This window comes from Hordeum vulgare, chromosome 7H (genome assembly GCF_904849725.1).
Source record: "Hordeum vulgare subsp. vulgare chromosome 7H, MorexV3_pseudomolecules_assembly, whole genome shotgun sequence".
NCBI classification, from domain to species: Eukaryota; Viridiplantae; Streptophyta; class Magnoliopsida; order Poales; family Poaceae; genus Hordeum; species Hordeum vulgare.
Genome location: NC_058524.1, coordinates 334,830,473 through 334,845,617, shown reverse-complemented (window position 1 = coordinate 334,845,617; position 15,145 = coordinate 334,830,473). Strand labels below are relative to the sequence as shown.

The 15,145-nt window shown below is 44.6% G+C and overlaps 1 protein-coding gene across 1 annotated transcript; it reads right to left on the bottom strand.

The window, feature by feature from the left end:
• Window positions 1–783: 783 nt before the first annotated feature.
• Window positions 784–14,870, bottom strand: LOC123410003 (protein TOPLESS-RELATED PROTEIN 2). Its single transcript, XM_045102872.1, has 25 exons — window positions 14,246–14,870; window positions 13,964–14,143; window positions 13,761–13,874; window positions 13,503–13,661; window positions 7,194–7,374; window positions 6,991–7,117; window positions 6,792–6,901; window positions 6,551–6,689; window positions 6,356–6,465; window positions 6,143–6,212; window positions 5,876–5,949; window positions 5,587–5,682; window positions 5,402–5,497; window positions 5,076–5,203; window positions 4,721–4,955; window positions 4,477–4,644; window positions 4,005–4,112; window positions 3,787–3,936; window positions 3,347–3,457; window positions 3,082–3,261; window positions 2,791–2,919; window positions 2,239–2,334; window positions 1,852–2,037; window positions 1,479–1,651; window positions 784–1,396 (listed from the first exon to the last, which is right to left on the bottom strand). The coding sequence occupies exons 1-25, from the start codon at window positions 14,323–14,325 to the stop codon at window positions 1,180–1,182; spliced, it is 3,417 nt and encodes a 1,138-aa protein (XP_044958807.1). The 5' UTR covers window positions 14,326–14,870; the 3' UTR covers window positions 784–1,179.
• Between the last annotated feature and the right edge of the window lie 275 nt (window positions 14,871–15,145).

Below are 15,145 nucleotides of genomic sequence, written 5' to 3'. Positions count from 1 at the left end.
CGGGGAGATGCATGCGACGTGAGGGAGAAGGGGATCTGGGCGGTGAGGTGCTTGTGATGCTCGACGGCCAGTTGAGAAGCAAGCATGACGTGAGCGCCGCTGCGCTGAGATGGAGGAAGCCGGGATGGTTTGCTTGGCAATGAGATCGAGGGAGGTTTACTGCAAGGCGGGTGATTAAGAGATAGTTACGTACGGATTGTGCGCTGGATAGCTCCCGGCTGACGGGTTTCTTTTTTGGGAGAAATTAGGAGCCACGGAATTAGGCTCATCTTTGACCGTAAGATTCTACTAGAATCGACGATAGTCTAGCGGTCTGAGGTTGGCCTCCTACCAGACTATAGATAAGAAGGATTTCCCTATTATAAAATGGATGCCTCTAACCAAGACTTGATTGAGTGTAGGATGCCATCTATGAAGAATTTAAGTTGGTCATCCGTAGTGGATGCACCAATCATTTGACCAGGGTTGAATATGCTAAAAGACTTCATGGAAGCTATCAAGCCATTTGTGGGCACTATCTTTGGTGAAGGATGACCGGAAAAGGTATTTGGGTTGGTCAAGGCAGAATCACCAATGATATGCCACATGAAAATGGCATGCTTGTTTAATTCGTTACATATCATTTTCTTTCTATTTGTCGATTGGATTTTCTTGGGCACTTTTGAAAATGTTTAGGAGAGATACTCTTTGTTGTAGACAAGGATGATGACAATTACGTGGCTGATTTCTTGAAAGAGAGCACTTCCCTTCCCATGAAATGTGTCCATGGCGACAAGCCAATCGTCCATCAACCAATCAAATAAGCTAAATAGCCAATCGAAACAAGCGAAGAGAACATCATCATCCAACATGACAAGCATATTTTACACTACAGGTAGCTACCCCCACAAATAAAGGAGCGTAAATAAAAACAAATGACGGCTTCTAAGTAACCACCACTAGCTGGGAGCAGGAAAAGCTTTACAAAGGAAGATGGCACCAGGTGAGGAGATTAAGATTTTGGGGGCAAAAAACAACCAAGAACCAAAAACTAATCTAGACATGCCATCATCAATCACCACCTGTGGCAAGGAGATGGTGTGGACTTGATACATATCACCTCGTCTTTTCTCATGAATCTAAACTGTTTCTTTCTCCCTATCTCCTAGAAGTCCTACCATTGTTTAGTTGAGCGCTGAGTCATCTCATCGGCTGATCAGACGCCTGGTTGTTAGATGCTGCTGGAGCTGATGACATGGGCGGGTGGGCTCCGTTATCCTGGGGAGGCGCAACTCCCCACTTTGGGTCCGCGTCCAATGGCTCAACCACATGAACTGCCCCGTCGCTCATGCCAACTGCAATCTGGTTAGGCTCCAAGGGATGCGCGGCTACAACCATGGGGTACACACTTGCCCCGCTGTCGGATTAACATATGGAATAATAAGCAAAATGCAACCATGTATGAAAACGAAAGCAAGCAGTGACACTGGGCAGCATACCTAGATATTGAAGGAGGCACATAGGCAGAAAGTGCAATCCTGCAACGCAGCCTAAGGGACTCAGCTTCAAATACTCCAATAGCACCATCACAGAAACCAGCGTAAACCAGGAGACCATCACACGAGTATATTGCGCTCGAAACTGGCGCTGGCAGTGCATCTCTTGGGTACCACTGCATTTGCATCAAGTAACAGAGGGGGAATCAATCAAGATGCCCAGTAACAATAATAATCCAGAAAAAAGCAAAGATGTATCACTCAAAAATATTTATATAGCAATAACATTCAGTGTGTAATAAACCTAGGGTAAGAAACAATGTGAATATGGAATAACGAGCAGATACAAAAATAAGAAATTTTAGTCATGACTAACCGAGCGCGAGCATTCAAGATTTCCATCATAGATTGCCAATTGGCTCTCATGAACTACAAGAAGATGTGTTTGGTCATTGTGAACCTGCACCCTTGTATCGCCAACTAAAGCACCAGAGCGATTTGCCAGGGGTTGGATATATTTTGATTTCTTCTTCTCCCAACCATCAATGCTCCAGACGCATAGCTGCAAAATTTGGTTTCATCAATCAATGATTTGAGAACGAATATATGACATCATATTTGTTTGCTCAATCACAAAAAGAATATATAATAAACGACTAATGAATGGTCTGGTATGCGACTAACATGAATTAAGCCGTTTGCACATATCAATTTGATCAATTAAGTGGTACAATAATTTATAACATATAGTAAAAGTTCATACCTGAGCATCAGCACCTGAAGATACAAGAACATTCATTGATTGCGAAAATGCCAGTCCGGTAATCTTTTTCTGATGGCCCTTGAGCTTGCTTTTGACCTAAGTAATTTTGTGGAGATGACATTGGTGCATGGCTTTCGAATCAAAATTTAGTGCAAAATAAATCAATATTAAGTGCAAAATCCAACATGAAGCAATTCAATTGTTACCAGACAAAGACCCCTAAGTCTTTACAAGTATTGGTTGAAAGTTTCTGATTGATAGAAATTGTAATGGTATGTTCGGTTTGTGTCCAAAATCTACCTCATAAATTTTGTGCACTCTAGTTTATTTTTCTTGCCAACATTGGACAGATCATGGGCAACCAATACCATGAACAAAATTCGGGCTAAACCAATTTTTTGGTGGGGTGAGCTTGGGCTAAACAAAATACACCCTGTACTCTCTGATATATCAAATAGGGCAAAGCAAGAGGAGATACAAAACATATTATTTAAAAGTAATGATATATTGATACTTCAATTCAAGTGAGTTCCATAAGTTAGCAGCACACACCTCATCAACACGGACATTGTAGATTTGAATGGTCGAGTCCTCCATTCCAATAGCAATAATATTATTGTCCTGTGGGTGGAATGCGAGGAAAGTCGCAGCAGGTGGGGGCGCCATGAACGTAGTCATGACCTGTGACAGATTTCACATATCTAATCAGGAAAGTCAGATAAAGGCAGTAACGTAATTATGGTTCTCGTTATTTGGAGTAAGCTTATCAGGACGCTATATTACCGTAAGTGTGCACGGTTGGGGGGGGGGGGGGGGGGTCTATATTCTGGAGAAGCCGTTTACCTTGAATGTCATCATATTGAACAATGAGACTTTGCCACCAGATGCAGACATAACATAGGAGTCATTTTTGGACAACGCAATGCAGGCAGTAGCTTCTTCCGGGTTGCCATCACTTGTGTCATTTGTCATTAGAATACCATTTGCTGGTTGCCACAGGTGAGGCGAAATAGATGCAGTAGACTAACAGAAGACGGTGAAGATAATTCAGAAGGCAAGCAAGAAAAGGATTGCAACTGAAATCCAGATAAATACAACTTCAGTCTACCTTGCCATTAGGATTCCTGTCACTGCGCTGCCATTTCCACAGCTTATGAACAGCATTGGAACCAAGAGACAAAAGTGCAACCCCACTATTTGTATACAACAAACGGACAACCTGTTGAGGAAACAAATAAAACATGACTCATCAGAAATTTTACCCTGCCCAGAGCATTAGCAAAATTTGCTCGGCAAATAGTGAACTGCCAATTATATAGCAAAAAACTAAAGAATACATCAAAATGTCCTGATAAACAAAGGGTCAAACATATATCTTTATGAAATATTGACTACAGGCAAATATCAAACAGACAATACGACTACTCTCTTCTATATCTTAAAAAAAAAAACAGATTGTATCTGCAAGTTGAAATTGTATGCTCAATATCTATAACTCAATAAAACATACAGATATCTAAAGGTAATTATGCAACTTTGCCAACATACTTTTGTTGGAGATGATGCTGTATCTGGACAACGCCGTGCCCGAAGATGTCCTGAATCAACAATGTCGGCCAACTTCCAGGTCTTCAGCTTTTCAGATTCATCAGTTATTCTTGGTTTAACATCCGGCGTTCTGCTAACATCCATAGGTGCCTGCAAATTTGTTTACAACATTTAGCAGGCCAATGTATTGAAGAACAAGAAAGGCTGTGGGAACTAACCAGTCCACTCATTGATACTGCAGGCAACATCCTATCAGGACGCTCTGAGTTCACTGCTATAGGACTCGATACATTTGAAGCAGAACCGAGGTTGTTGAGCAGTGGCGGCTACATTACAAAATTAGATGTTAGTACATGACACTTATTAATACGATCTTCAGTAATTGTCAGGCCAAATAGAAATCAAAATTAGGCAGCTAAAGTGAAATTATTAGTTGTTGAATGAATTAGTTGTTTTAAAATCATCATTGGAACTCATCTTGTGTGTGCCGTACAGATACAGCTGGGTGCCAATGTCCATTAAGACTGTAGGCAACAGTCACAGGCTCAAATAAAGGTTTCAGCATAGAGCAAACGAAAACAAATATCAGAAAATAAGAAACCTAAAGAAGGACCAAATTAATGTAACATTTATACCCTAAGCGACCCTAGGACACAAGCAAACGTTAATGAAAAGTATATGCATCATCACCTTGGTATTAATTTGTTGAGGAGGTCCACGAGAGCCTTCAAAAGACCTGCTCTCTAGCATCCTCAGCAAACGCTGCCCGTCGGTGTTCGCTAATATTTTTATTCCATTATCATTTGCTGTAACAGCAAGCAATGACCCTTCTCTATTAAATCTCAGGCGCGGGCTTGCCTGCATAAATCAGTATAAGTCAAGCAAAAACCCTTGGTATGCACATTCATAATAAAAGCCACAGAAATAGACTTACAGGCAGTCCACCCTCACAGTCTGTTGTTGTCAGTATGTTGGTGTTATCCATATCCCAGAATTTAACAACGAATTCATCTCCAGCAGCCAAAAAATGGTTTCTCGTTGTGTCAAACTGGACAACACCCAGTGATCGTTTCCTGAAGCCATTATATGTCCTCTTAATAGCCCCTTCAGTCTCGTTCCATTCAACCAAGTGGGAATCACCATCTTTACTAGTTCCACAAGAGAAGAGCCTGCAAGGAAATTTCAAAACATACAAATTATATGGGTGTGAAATTCTGAAAAAATGAAGTGTAATGTAGATCTTTTGGCCTTCAGCATGTTAGCTTAATTTTTCACTTGAAGATTCTCACCTTGTACCATCAGCACTATAAGACATGGTAGTACACCAATGTCCAGGAGCATCGTAGTCGACCCGTGAGCCCAAACAGTCGTATAACCATGCCTTGATTTTTCCATCGATGGCAGTAGAAAAGATAAACTGCAGAGAAGCTAAAGTTGTAGAAACCCACAGACAGATGATAAAAATGAAATAATTTGAAGTGCAGACTGGGATGCCAAAATTAAACTAAGTGAACCCGACAACATGGATAACAGCCAAAACAATAAGTACAGTGCCAGTACAAAAATGTCAGAGCATAGCTTAAGAATAGCAGAGGTGAAATCATCCAGAAAGTACCTGAATGTTCTCCTTGTAGTGAGGGCAAACAGAGTACACTGAAGCCTCATGGCCTTCAAATGTGTACTGCTTTTGTCCGGACTGAGCATCCCATACCTGCAAATGAAAATGTGTAAGCATGCTAAGGATGTTCTCTTTCATTCTAAAAACAGTGACATCAACAGTGACATAATGAGTAACCTCACCTTAATGAGTTTGTCATCGCCACATGTAATAATTGATAGGGACTTGTTGGGGTGAGAGAATGCAATGTCATTGACCCCGCCAATGTGAGCATCGATCTGTGCAATTCACAAAGAATCAAATAGTTAGAAACCTTTAAGGGGTTGCGATGAGGATTAGTTTGGGCATTATGGGGAGTTAAGGACTCTGTCCACCTAAGGGCTCGAATCCAAACTCCATGTTGTCAAACAGACCGAAAGGGGGTGTACATGGAAAACTATTTGATATATAGCCTCATCAATATGCACGTACCTCTGCTTGCTGTCTTAACTCTCCATTAGGAACAAACGTATAAGTCTGAACGATATGCTTTGAAAATGCCACACCTGAGAATCAAATCAAGCTTAAAGAATCAATCTTACAGACAAGCAAGAAAAGTGACAAGGAATAGAACACTCCTGAGCAGAGAAGCATGCCCAAATGATATGCACTCCCGAGCACAAAACAATGCCCAAATGCTATCTTTTCATTGAAAAATGTCGCGTATTAATAGTGCAGTTGAACTGCCTGTTTCCATACCTAGAATATTTCCATCAGGGCTCCACAGACACCTATTGACACATATTGCAGCATCTTTCATTAGTGCAGCCTGAACAAAGAACAACACATTTTATGCATTAGAAGTTTAGAACTCACAATATAAGTCAGAATGATTACAGGCTTACAGCACATTAGAAGTGGCTAACAACACGGAATAAAATAGATCCAAGAATTTATCATTCAAAGAATGACCTGCAATGGCAAGGTACAGGAGCCAATGTCCCAAACTTTAAATGTCTTGTGTGCTATCCTTTCGCGTGAACCAACTTCCCATATCCCGATGTCACCAACATTTGTTCCAACTGTTTTACAGCAGATATTAAAATACACAATATGCACTAACAAAGTAAAAATTCAAGAACCAAGCTAAGTGTTTGAAGCATGTACCTAGAAGAATAGTTTGTTGAACAGGATGGAAATCTAGGCTCATAACATTGGAACCCTGATTGAGTGTGCGAACAACTTGTTTGGGGAGGTCTTCTTGACTGTAAACATTGGGAGAATGGCTTGCACCAGAGAATGACACCTGAAATAGTTTTGTAAGGTGTCAAAACTGCTTCATCAATCTGCTGTTACAGAAATGAGCAAAGAGCAGAAACTATGGCAAAGTCCACGTTCACCCAAACACCTCATCTGGCTGGCCTACACGCATTCTTTTCATCAGATGTTCAGAATCTGCAGACTGATAGTCAATGCCAGGCGCACTTGTAGGAGTCCTTGGATGCTTTAGAAATGCCGCTGTAAACAAATAGAGCATCCAAACAAAAAATCAAACAACATTGGAACAGTGACATACACCATTTTGCTGAACTGCAGTTTTATGATACCTGTGTTTGGTGGCTGAACAAGACCGGGCGGCCCTTGTGCAATAGCAGGATGTGGTAAAGAGGGATTGGGATTTGTCATCCAACCAGCAATTGCATTTGGAGATGGTGAAACCACAGGTTGAAACGGCTGCAAGATTGAGAATATAGTAAATGATAGGATGATATAAAATGTCAAAATGTACAACTATAGCTGTGATACGTACAGCATGAGCACCCATTGGAGGGAATCCAGCTGTCTTGGGGATTGGTCCAACAAGAGGACCATTTGCAGGGGGGGGAGCTCTTGCTCCATTGGTAGGAGCAGCACAGGAATGATCCGTGAAGAGTGTCTTTATGTCAGGGTTTGGTCTAGGATTCTTGCAGAGCTGATGTTGCCAGTTAAGACTACATGACATAAAAAATCAAAGCAGTCCAGTTAGCATCACCCTCCACAAGAAACTAAAGCAAGAGAAGGCAATACCGAGAGCCTTGTAGGCCAAACACCAAGCATTGCATGTGTTGAATATAGGCAGTATGCAGAAAAAATAGAAAAAAGTATGGCACGTCGTAAACCTACACATATTTGTTATATTCTGCAAGAACTTGCCATACAGATTATGCAAATGACACTCCAAAAAACTTGAAAGCAGAAATCATATCAAACATATTACCGAGGTAAGAAGTTACCAATGAGTAGCTAAAACTTGTTATTTTGCTGATTCTCAGTCGCTTGAAATTGTCACAAATCCCTGAAGTTGCATATTATAGTTGGGGCATGCTAGGCTCGGTCGGCGGATCCATTTTTAAGATTCGCCGCCTCGTGAACCATCCGATCCATTGTCTGTATCATATTTTCTTTTATTCTGCAACAAGACTCTTGTTGCATGTACTATTTCTGCAACAAGATCTTTGTTGTAAATTTTCTGCAACAAGACCCATGCATAACTTTTTTTTCTCTAATTTTCTGCAACAAGACTCTCGTTGCAGAAATTGCAATAGCATCTTCGCCGCATCTAATTTTCTGCAACAAGATCCATGTTGCAAAAATTGCAACAACATCTCCAGCCGCTCGCGCACTTGTCGTTTGTTGCCACCGTTCTGCAACAACACCATTGTTGCAAGATAAGATGAGAGACATGTGTGGTCCCGTAAGCCACACGTCAAATAAAGGAGGCGGGGGACGCCCCGCGCAAGATCAACCGGCTGAGCAGAATCATTTCGCAGTATAGCTGGCCTAAAGTTACAACCTAGAAGGGTGCAGTTTTAGTGTGCTCTACAATTTTCATTCCATATGTTGTATCTGGAGTGAAACTCCGTCTATGTTGTCTCAACATAGCCGGTCCCAAGCCCGGGTAAAGGAGGAGGGCTGTGATAGGCTTGGCGAGCCAACGTCAAACTCAGCCACTCTTATGGAGATGAAACCCAAAAGATTTTCGTTGGGGCGTAACCCTCTGAGCAATGCGCCACATCGGAACCCGGGTGTGGTGGAAAATGGGCAAGGGCCGGGCCGTCACCCCCAGGTAGCACTTCGTATCATGATCTAGACTAGCAAAAAAGCCCGTGCGTTGCAACGGAAGAGAAAATAACACACGCTTTGAACGTAATATATTTTCACATGGCATCACATTTGTGTTGTCGACGATGGCCTCAGTGCCCACACAATGAAAACGCGTTTGAATGTACAATCACTCGGAATAAGATGAGAAATATGTTGTTTCTCCCCACGAGATTTTCCAAAGGTGTGCATGTGCGGTTAACGATGTTTTCTTTCCTCTCAATTTGGTTTTAATTTAATGGATATTTATTGCAATTCGTATGGTCGTCGGAAAGAGAGAGAAAAAAGACCGTGCACTACAGATTAAGTTTGCACCAAAAATAATATTTAAGAAGTATTCAACAGCTAAAAATAACATCCTATTTAGATTCTACACATTTTTTCAATCAAATTTCATATATAACATGTTAAAATCGGATAATTTTGTTTTAGATAAAATATGGATTGATTAACTGAAAAGTCAGGGTTACAAAAAAACGTTTCGGCTGACTTAAATAGGGACAGCGGGTTGATTACCTGAAACATCAGGGTTTTTTTGTAAAATGCAAAAAACGGTTCGGCTCTGACTAAGAGATGGACCGCGGGTTGATTATCTAAAACTGTGAGGACTTTTCCGCAAAACGACAGAAAACGGTTCTTTCCGACTTAAAGTTGGACCGTGGGTTAATTAACTGAAACTGCGAGGGCTTTTTTGCAAAAATGCCGACGATGGACGACAGAAGCGCTGCGCGCTTTATTATTAGGGGAGATACGGTCGCAAGTGAGCAAGGATCGGGTCGTCGCATCCTTAGTGGCGCGCTACATCGGCGCCCGAGTGTAGTTTTAAATGAGCAAGGGTCTTCGCATTTGACTCGACGAGTGCGAATGGTAAGGAAGCTAGCCGAGCCTAGGAGGATTCGCTTAGGTAGCTGGAATGTAGGGTCTCTGACAGGTAAGCTTCGGGAGGTAGTTGATACAGGAGAGGCGTTGATATCCTTTGCGTCCAAGAGACCAAATGGAGGGAACAGAAGGCGAAGGAGGTGGAGCGAGAGCCTCAAGTATGGAGTGGTAGACGTCAAGAGACGTGGGGACCGGATTATCCTGGTCAAGCTGGTAGTTGGGGACTTAGTTCTCAATGTTATCGATGTGTATGCCCCGCAAGTAGGCCACAATGAGAACACCAAGAGGGAGTTCTAGGAAGGCTTGGAGGACATGGTTAGGAGTTTACCGATTGGCGAGGGGCTCTTCATAGGGGAAGACCTCAATGGCCCCACGAGCACATCTAACACAAGTTTTGACGGGGTGCATGGGGGATTTGGCTATGGCATCAGGAATCAAGAAGGAGAAGATGTCTTAAGCTTTGCGCTAGCCTACAACATGATCATAGCTAACACCCTCTTTAAGAAGAGAGAAACGCATCTAGTGACTTACAGTAGTGGGCAACACCCTAGCCAGATGGATTTCATTCTCTCGAGAAGAGAAGACATGCGTGCATGCCTAGACTTTAAGGTGGCGTTTGGTTCGATGGCAAGACTAGGTTGGCTAAGGATATCCTCAACCACATGGTTAGGGATAATCATTTTTCGTTGTTTGGTTCGGTGGGATTGCATTGGTTGAATATCCATGTTTTGTTGTTTGGTTGAAAGGATGAGAGGCACGGAGCCAACCGCATCCTAACCTAGCAGAGGCACACAAAGCTTGATTGCATGGTGACCATCGTCGAGGAGCACGAGGCTCCGGCGAGGGAGGGCCACAGAGAGCACATCCCGAAAGGAGCGGGAGCTCGCGCGGGACTGGTCCGACGGCGGCGGGCTGGAGTCCATCCAGCGCATCTCGCGGGAGCGACCACCAGTGGGGGACGGGGAGCGAGAGGCCATGGGGCCGCGCCAAGGGCGAGCAGCGGCGTAGATGGACGTCGGGGCCGGAGTGGCCGCCGGCGGAGCTAGCGAAGACGAGGACCTTAGCATGGCTGCCCTCATCCGCCATATTTTGCTGGCTCTTGCCAACCAGTTTTTTCAGGAATATTCTCAGCATCTTGGCTATCCCTATCCTCTCATCCCTCTAAACCAAACAGATGGCATCCCTCAGAAAATTGGCTATCCCTGTCCAACCGAGGGATAGCCGATGAACCAAACGCCACCTAAGATGATACCTGGAGAGAGTGTTGTCCCTCAGCATAAGCTGGTGGTTGCTGACTTCCGCTTTCGGATTCGTGTCCAACGGGACAAGCGTGCCAAAGTCATTAGAATGAAGTGGTGGAAGCTCAAGGGGGAGGTAGCTAAGGTGTTTAAGGAGAGGGTCATTAAGGAGGGTCCTTGGGAGGAAGGAGCTGATGCAGACAACATGTGGATGAACATGGCGAATTGCATTCGTAAGGTGGCCTCGGAGGAGTTTGTAGTGTCCAGGGGAAGTAGAAGAGAAGCTAAAGATACCTGGTGGTGGGAACGATGATGTCCAGAAGGCAATTAAGGAGAAGAAAGATTGTTTCAGACGCCTATATCTGGATAGGAGTGTAGACAACATAGAGAAGTACAAGATGGCAAAGAGGGCCGCAAAGCAAGCTGTGAGTGAAGCAAGGGTTTGGGCGTATGAGGACCTCTACCAACGGTTAGACACGAAGGAAGGCGAAAGGGACATCTATAAGATGGCCAAGATCCAAGAGAGGAAGACGAGGGATGTTCACCAAATCAAGTGCATCAAGGACAGAGCAGATCAACTCCTGGTGAAGAATGAGGAGATTAAGCATAGATGGCGGGAGTACTTTGACAAGCTGTTCAATGGGGAGAGTGAGAGCTCTACCATTGATCTGGACAACTCCTTTGATGATACTAGCAGGTGTTTTGTGCAGCGAATCCAGGAGTCGGAGGTCAAGGAGGCTTTAAAGAGGATGAAAGGAGGCAAGGTGATGGGCCCTGATTGTATCCCCATTGAGGTGTGGAGAGGCCTCGGGGACATATCGATAGTATGGCTAACCAAACTTTTCAACCTCATTTTTCGAGCAAACAAGATGCCAGAAGAATGGAGACGGAGTATATTAGTACCAATCTTCAAGAACAAGGGGGATGTTCAGAGTTGTACTAATTAAGCGTGACCAAAAATCAGTTTGGTTTCATGCCTGGGTGGTCGACCATGGAAGCCATTTTCTTGGTACGACAACTTATGGAGAGATAGGGAGCAAAAGAAGGACTTGCATATGGTGTTCATTGACTTGGAGAAGGCCTATGATAAGATACCACGGAATGTTATGTGGTGGGCCTTGGAGAAACACGAAGTCCCAGCAAAGTACATTACCCTCATCAAGGACATGTACGATAACGTTGTGACAAGTGTTTGAACAAGTGATGACGACACTGATGACTTCCCGATTAAGATAGGACTGCATCAGAGGTCAGCTTTGAGCCCTTATCTTTTTGCCTTGGTGATGGATGAGGTCACAAGGGATATACAAGGAGATATCCCATGGTGTATGCTCTTTGCGGACGATGTGGTGCTAGTCGATGATAGTCGGACGGGGGAAAATAGGAAGTTGGAGTTATGGAGGCAAACCTTGGAATCGAAAGGTTTTAGACTTAGTAGGACTAAGACCGAGTACATGAGGTGTGCTTTCAGTACTACTAAGCACGAGGAGGGGGGGTTAGCCTTGATGGGCAGGTGGTACCTCAGAAGGACATCTTCCGTTATTTGGGGTCAATGTTGCAGAAGCATGGGGATATCGGATGAAGATGTGAACCATCGAATTGAAGTCGGATGGATGAAGTGGCGCCAAGCTTCTGGCGTTCTCTGTGACAAGAGGGTGCCACAAAAGCTAAAAGGCAAGTTCTATAGGACGGCAATTCGACCCACAAGTTGTATGGCCTGAGTGTTGGCCAACTAAAAGGCGACATCTGCAACAGCTAGGTGTGGCGGAGATGCGCATGTTGAGATGGATGTGTGGCCACACAAGGAAGGACTGAATCTGGATTGATGATATACGAGATAGAGTTGGGGTAGCGCCAATTGAAGAGAAGCTTGTCCAACATCGTCTGAGATGGTTTGGGCATATTCAGCGCAGGCTTCTAGAAGCCCCAGCGCATAGCGGGCGTAGCATGCTGATAATGTCAAGAGAGGTCGGGGTAGACCGAACTTGACATGGGAAGAGTCTGTAAAGAGAGATCTAAAGGATTGGAGCATCACCAAAGAACTAGCTATGGACAGGGGTGCGTGGAAGCTTGCTATCCATGTGCCAGAACCATGAGTTGGCCGCGAGATCTTATGGGTTTCACCTCTAGCCTACCCCAACTTGTTTGGGACTAAAGGCTTTGTTGTTGTTGTTTGTTGTTGTATGTTGTATCTGGAGTGGCATGAGATAAGAGGGTTTGGATGTTGATCCAAAGGCTTAGAAATGTGCATGCCATAAATATTCAGGCAACTTACGAATAGTCAAGCCCTAAAGTTCAAGCAATCAAATGTCCAAAGTAAGTATTGACAACATTTATGAAATGGACAGGACAACTCCCTCTTCACAAGTACAACCGGGATTTGGTAAAGCACTAGACAATGCTAAATCTGTTTCCCTTTTACACAGCCATCCTCTTAATTTCCGAACTAATTGGTTCGAGCATGACCATTGACAATCAAGAATCATAAATACCCCTCATACATCGTGAAAGTGCTAAACTTCGAGTTTGTTTCCGTATAAAGACTGCACACCTCTTTGTCTTTACTCATCCATCATTTTAAGGAAAGATGGAAACACAGCCAGAAGAGAACAGAAAAAGAAATGGGAACCCTCCCAGTATAGCAGCTTTGTGACAGCTCATTTCTAATCTTATAAGTACCATTAAGAAAAACATGGGATGGCCTGCTATGCTATATACAAATTTACACAGAATCTTACTCACGTCAAATTTTACTTGCTCAAGAAATAATAGTACAGATTGTTCAAACAGATCCCATCCCTCTGGAGAAAAAATAGTAACATGGAATTAAATGCATGCAATAAATAAAATTAATCAAACACCTTTGATTGATCAACGTGCGCAGTCTTGAGGCTTTAAATGGAGGGAAATTAAGCTTGTCTCGGAACAGAGGGTTTGCCTCGATAAGCTTCTTAAGCTCCATGAGCATGATATTCCGAGCTGACTTTGTATCCCCATATTTGGACAGCTGCTCATTTTGCCTGTTTGTGATTTAGACACAATTACATCCACATTAGCGCAATGCACATGCATTCTGTCTGCTATACGAAGATGCTCCAAACGAACCATTAGCACCGCACCTGAAATTATCCAGAGTCAGCAGCTGCGTTATCTCCTTGAACAGCTCCTCGTTGAAGGAGGCAAACACCTTCAAATCCTTGACGAGTATCTCCACTGCCTTGGCCCGATCATGCCTGCAAAAGGCAACCGAGTTGAGCGCCTGCAAATCGCTGTTGATCCTGAAGCAAATGAGCAGGAGAGGAGAGGCTTCAATACGAGTTACCTGTCGAGGGCTTCAAGGTACTTCTGCTTGCGGATCTCAAAGAATATCTTCATGGAGTAGCGGTTGTCCTCCACCTTGGTGAAGCCGCTGAGGTACCTCTCTACCTCGTCCCACTCCCCACCCTGGACCAGGTCCTCGAAGTGCTTCATGTTGAAGTAGAAGCCCGATTCCTGCTCCAACCTGCGCGACCAAAATGGGCGTGGGTTAAAAAAAAACATGCTTCAACAACTCAGATAGCTCCAAAACTTCCTCTTGATCAACCGGACGAGACGACACACTTACTTGTGCACCGTCTCCTTAAACTTTTCCTCATCGAGGAACTGCAGGATGAGAAAGACCAGCTCCCTGCTGAGAGACGACATGGCTCCCCCGATCCCGCCCTGCGTCTCCAGCGCTCACGACGAGGGAGGACTCCCGCCTTCGCGGCAGATCCCCTCCCAAATCTCCGTAGAAAGCAGCGCAGAGGGCCCCAACCGACCCCCCCCACACACACACACACACACACCGGCGAAGAAAACGCACCGAACACCCAACGAGCAGAGCCCTAGCAGGACGAAAACCCCGGAGGCGAAACGGACGGCGGGAGCGAGCTCACAGCCGACGCGGACCCATCTCGGCGGGATCTCCCACGATTCCGGCGGATCTGCAGCTACTGGCGCCGAGCGGTGAAATCCGGCGGCGCACGCTCCCTCGGCTGCGCAGCTCGTAGGTTAGGGTTTGGCCGCCGCCGTCGTCTGCTGCTGCTTCCTTCTTCTCCCCTTGCCTTGGCTCTAGCCGACGGACGGGTTTGCCTTTTCTTATCTCTCTCTCCGCTTCGCTTTCTCTCTCCAAAACCAGTCTCTCTTTGGGAGTATTTATTTTCCTGGTCTGCTTTTGGTTTTTTGGTGCCGCATTTTATAACCACTCCGCCCCTTCTCCCTCTTTATATAGCCAACCAGACAGCCCCACCCGATTTACATGAGAGCCCGCGACCACGCTGCTCTATTACTTGGCAGCCACTGACGAGGACGAGCGACAGGGGCAAACTGGGTACTTAACTCCTATCCTGAGGCCCACGGCCACAGGTAGGGGGTAAACTTCCGTTAACCATTTCTCGCTCGCTGCCACCTCATCCTTCCTCGTACTCATTCATTTCTTCCTCTCACGCATCCGCGGTTTCGAAATTTGAACGGGGCCAGCCAC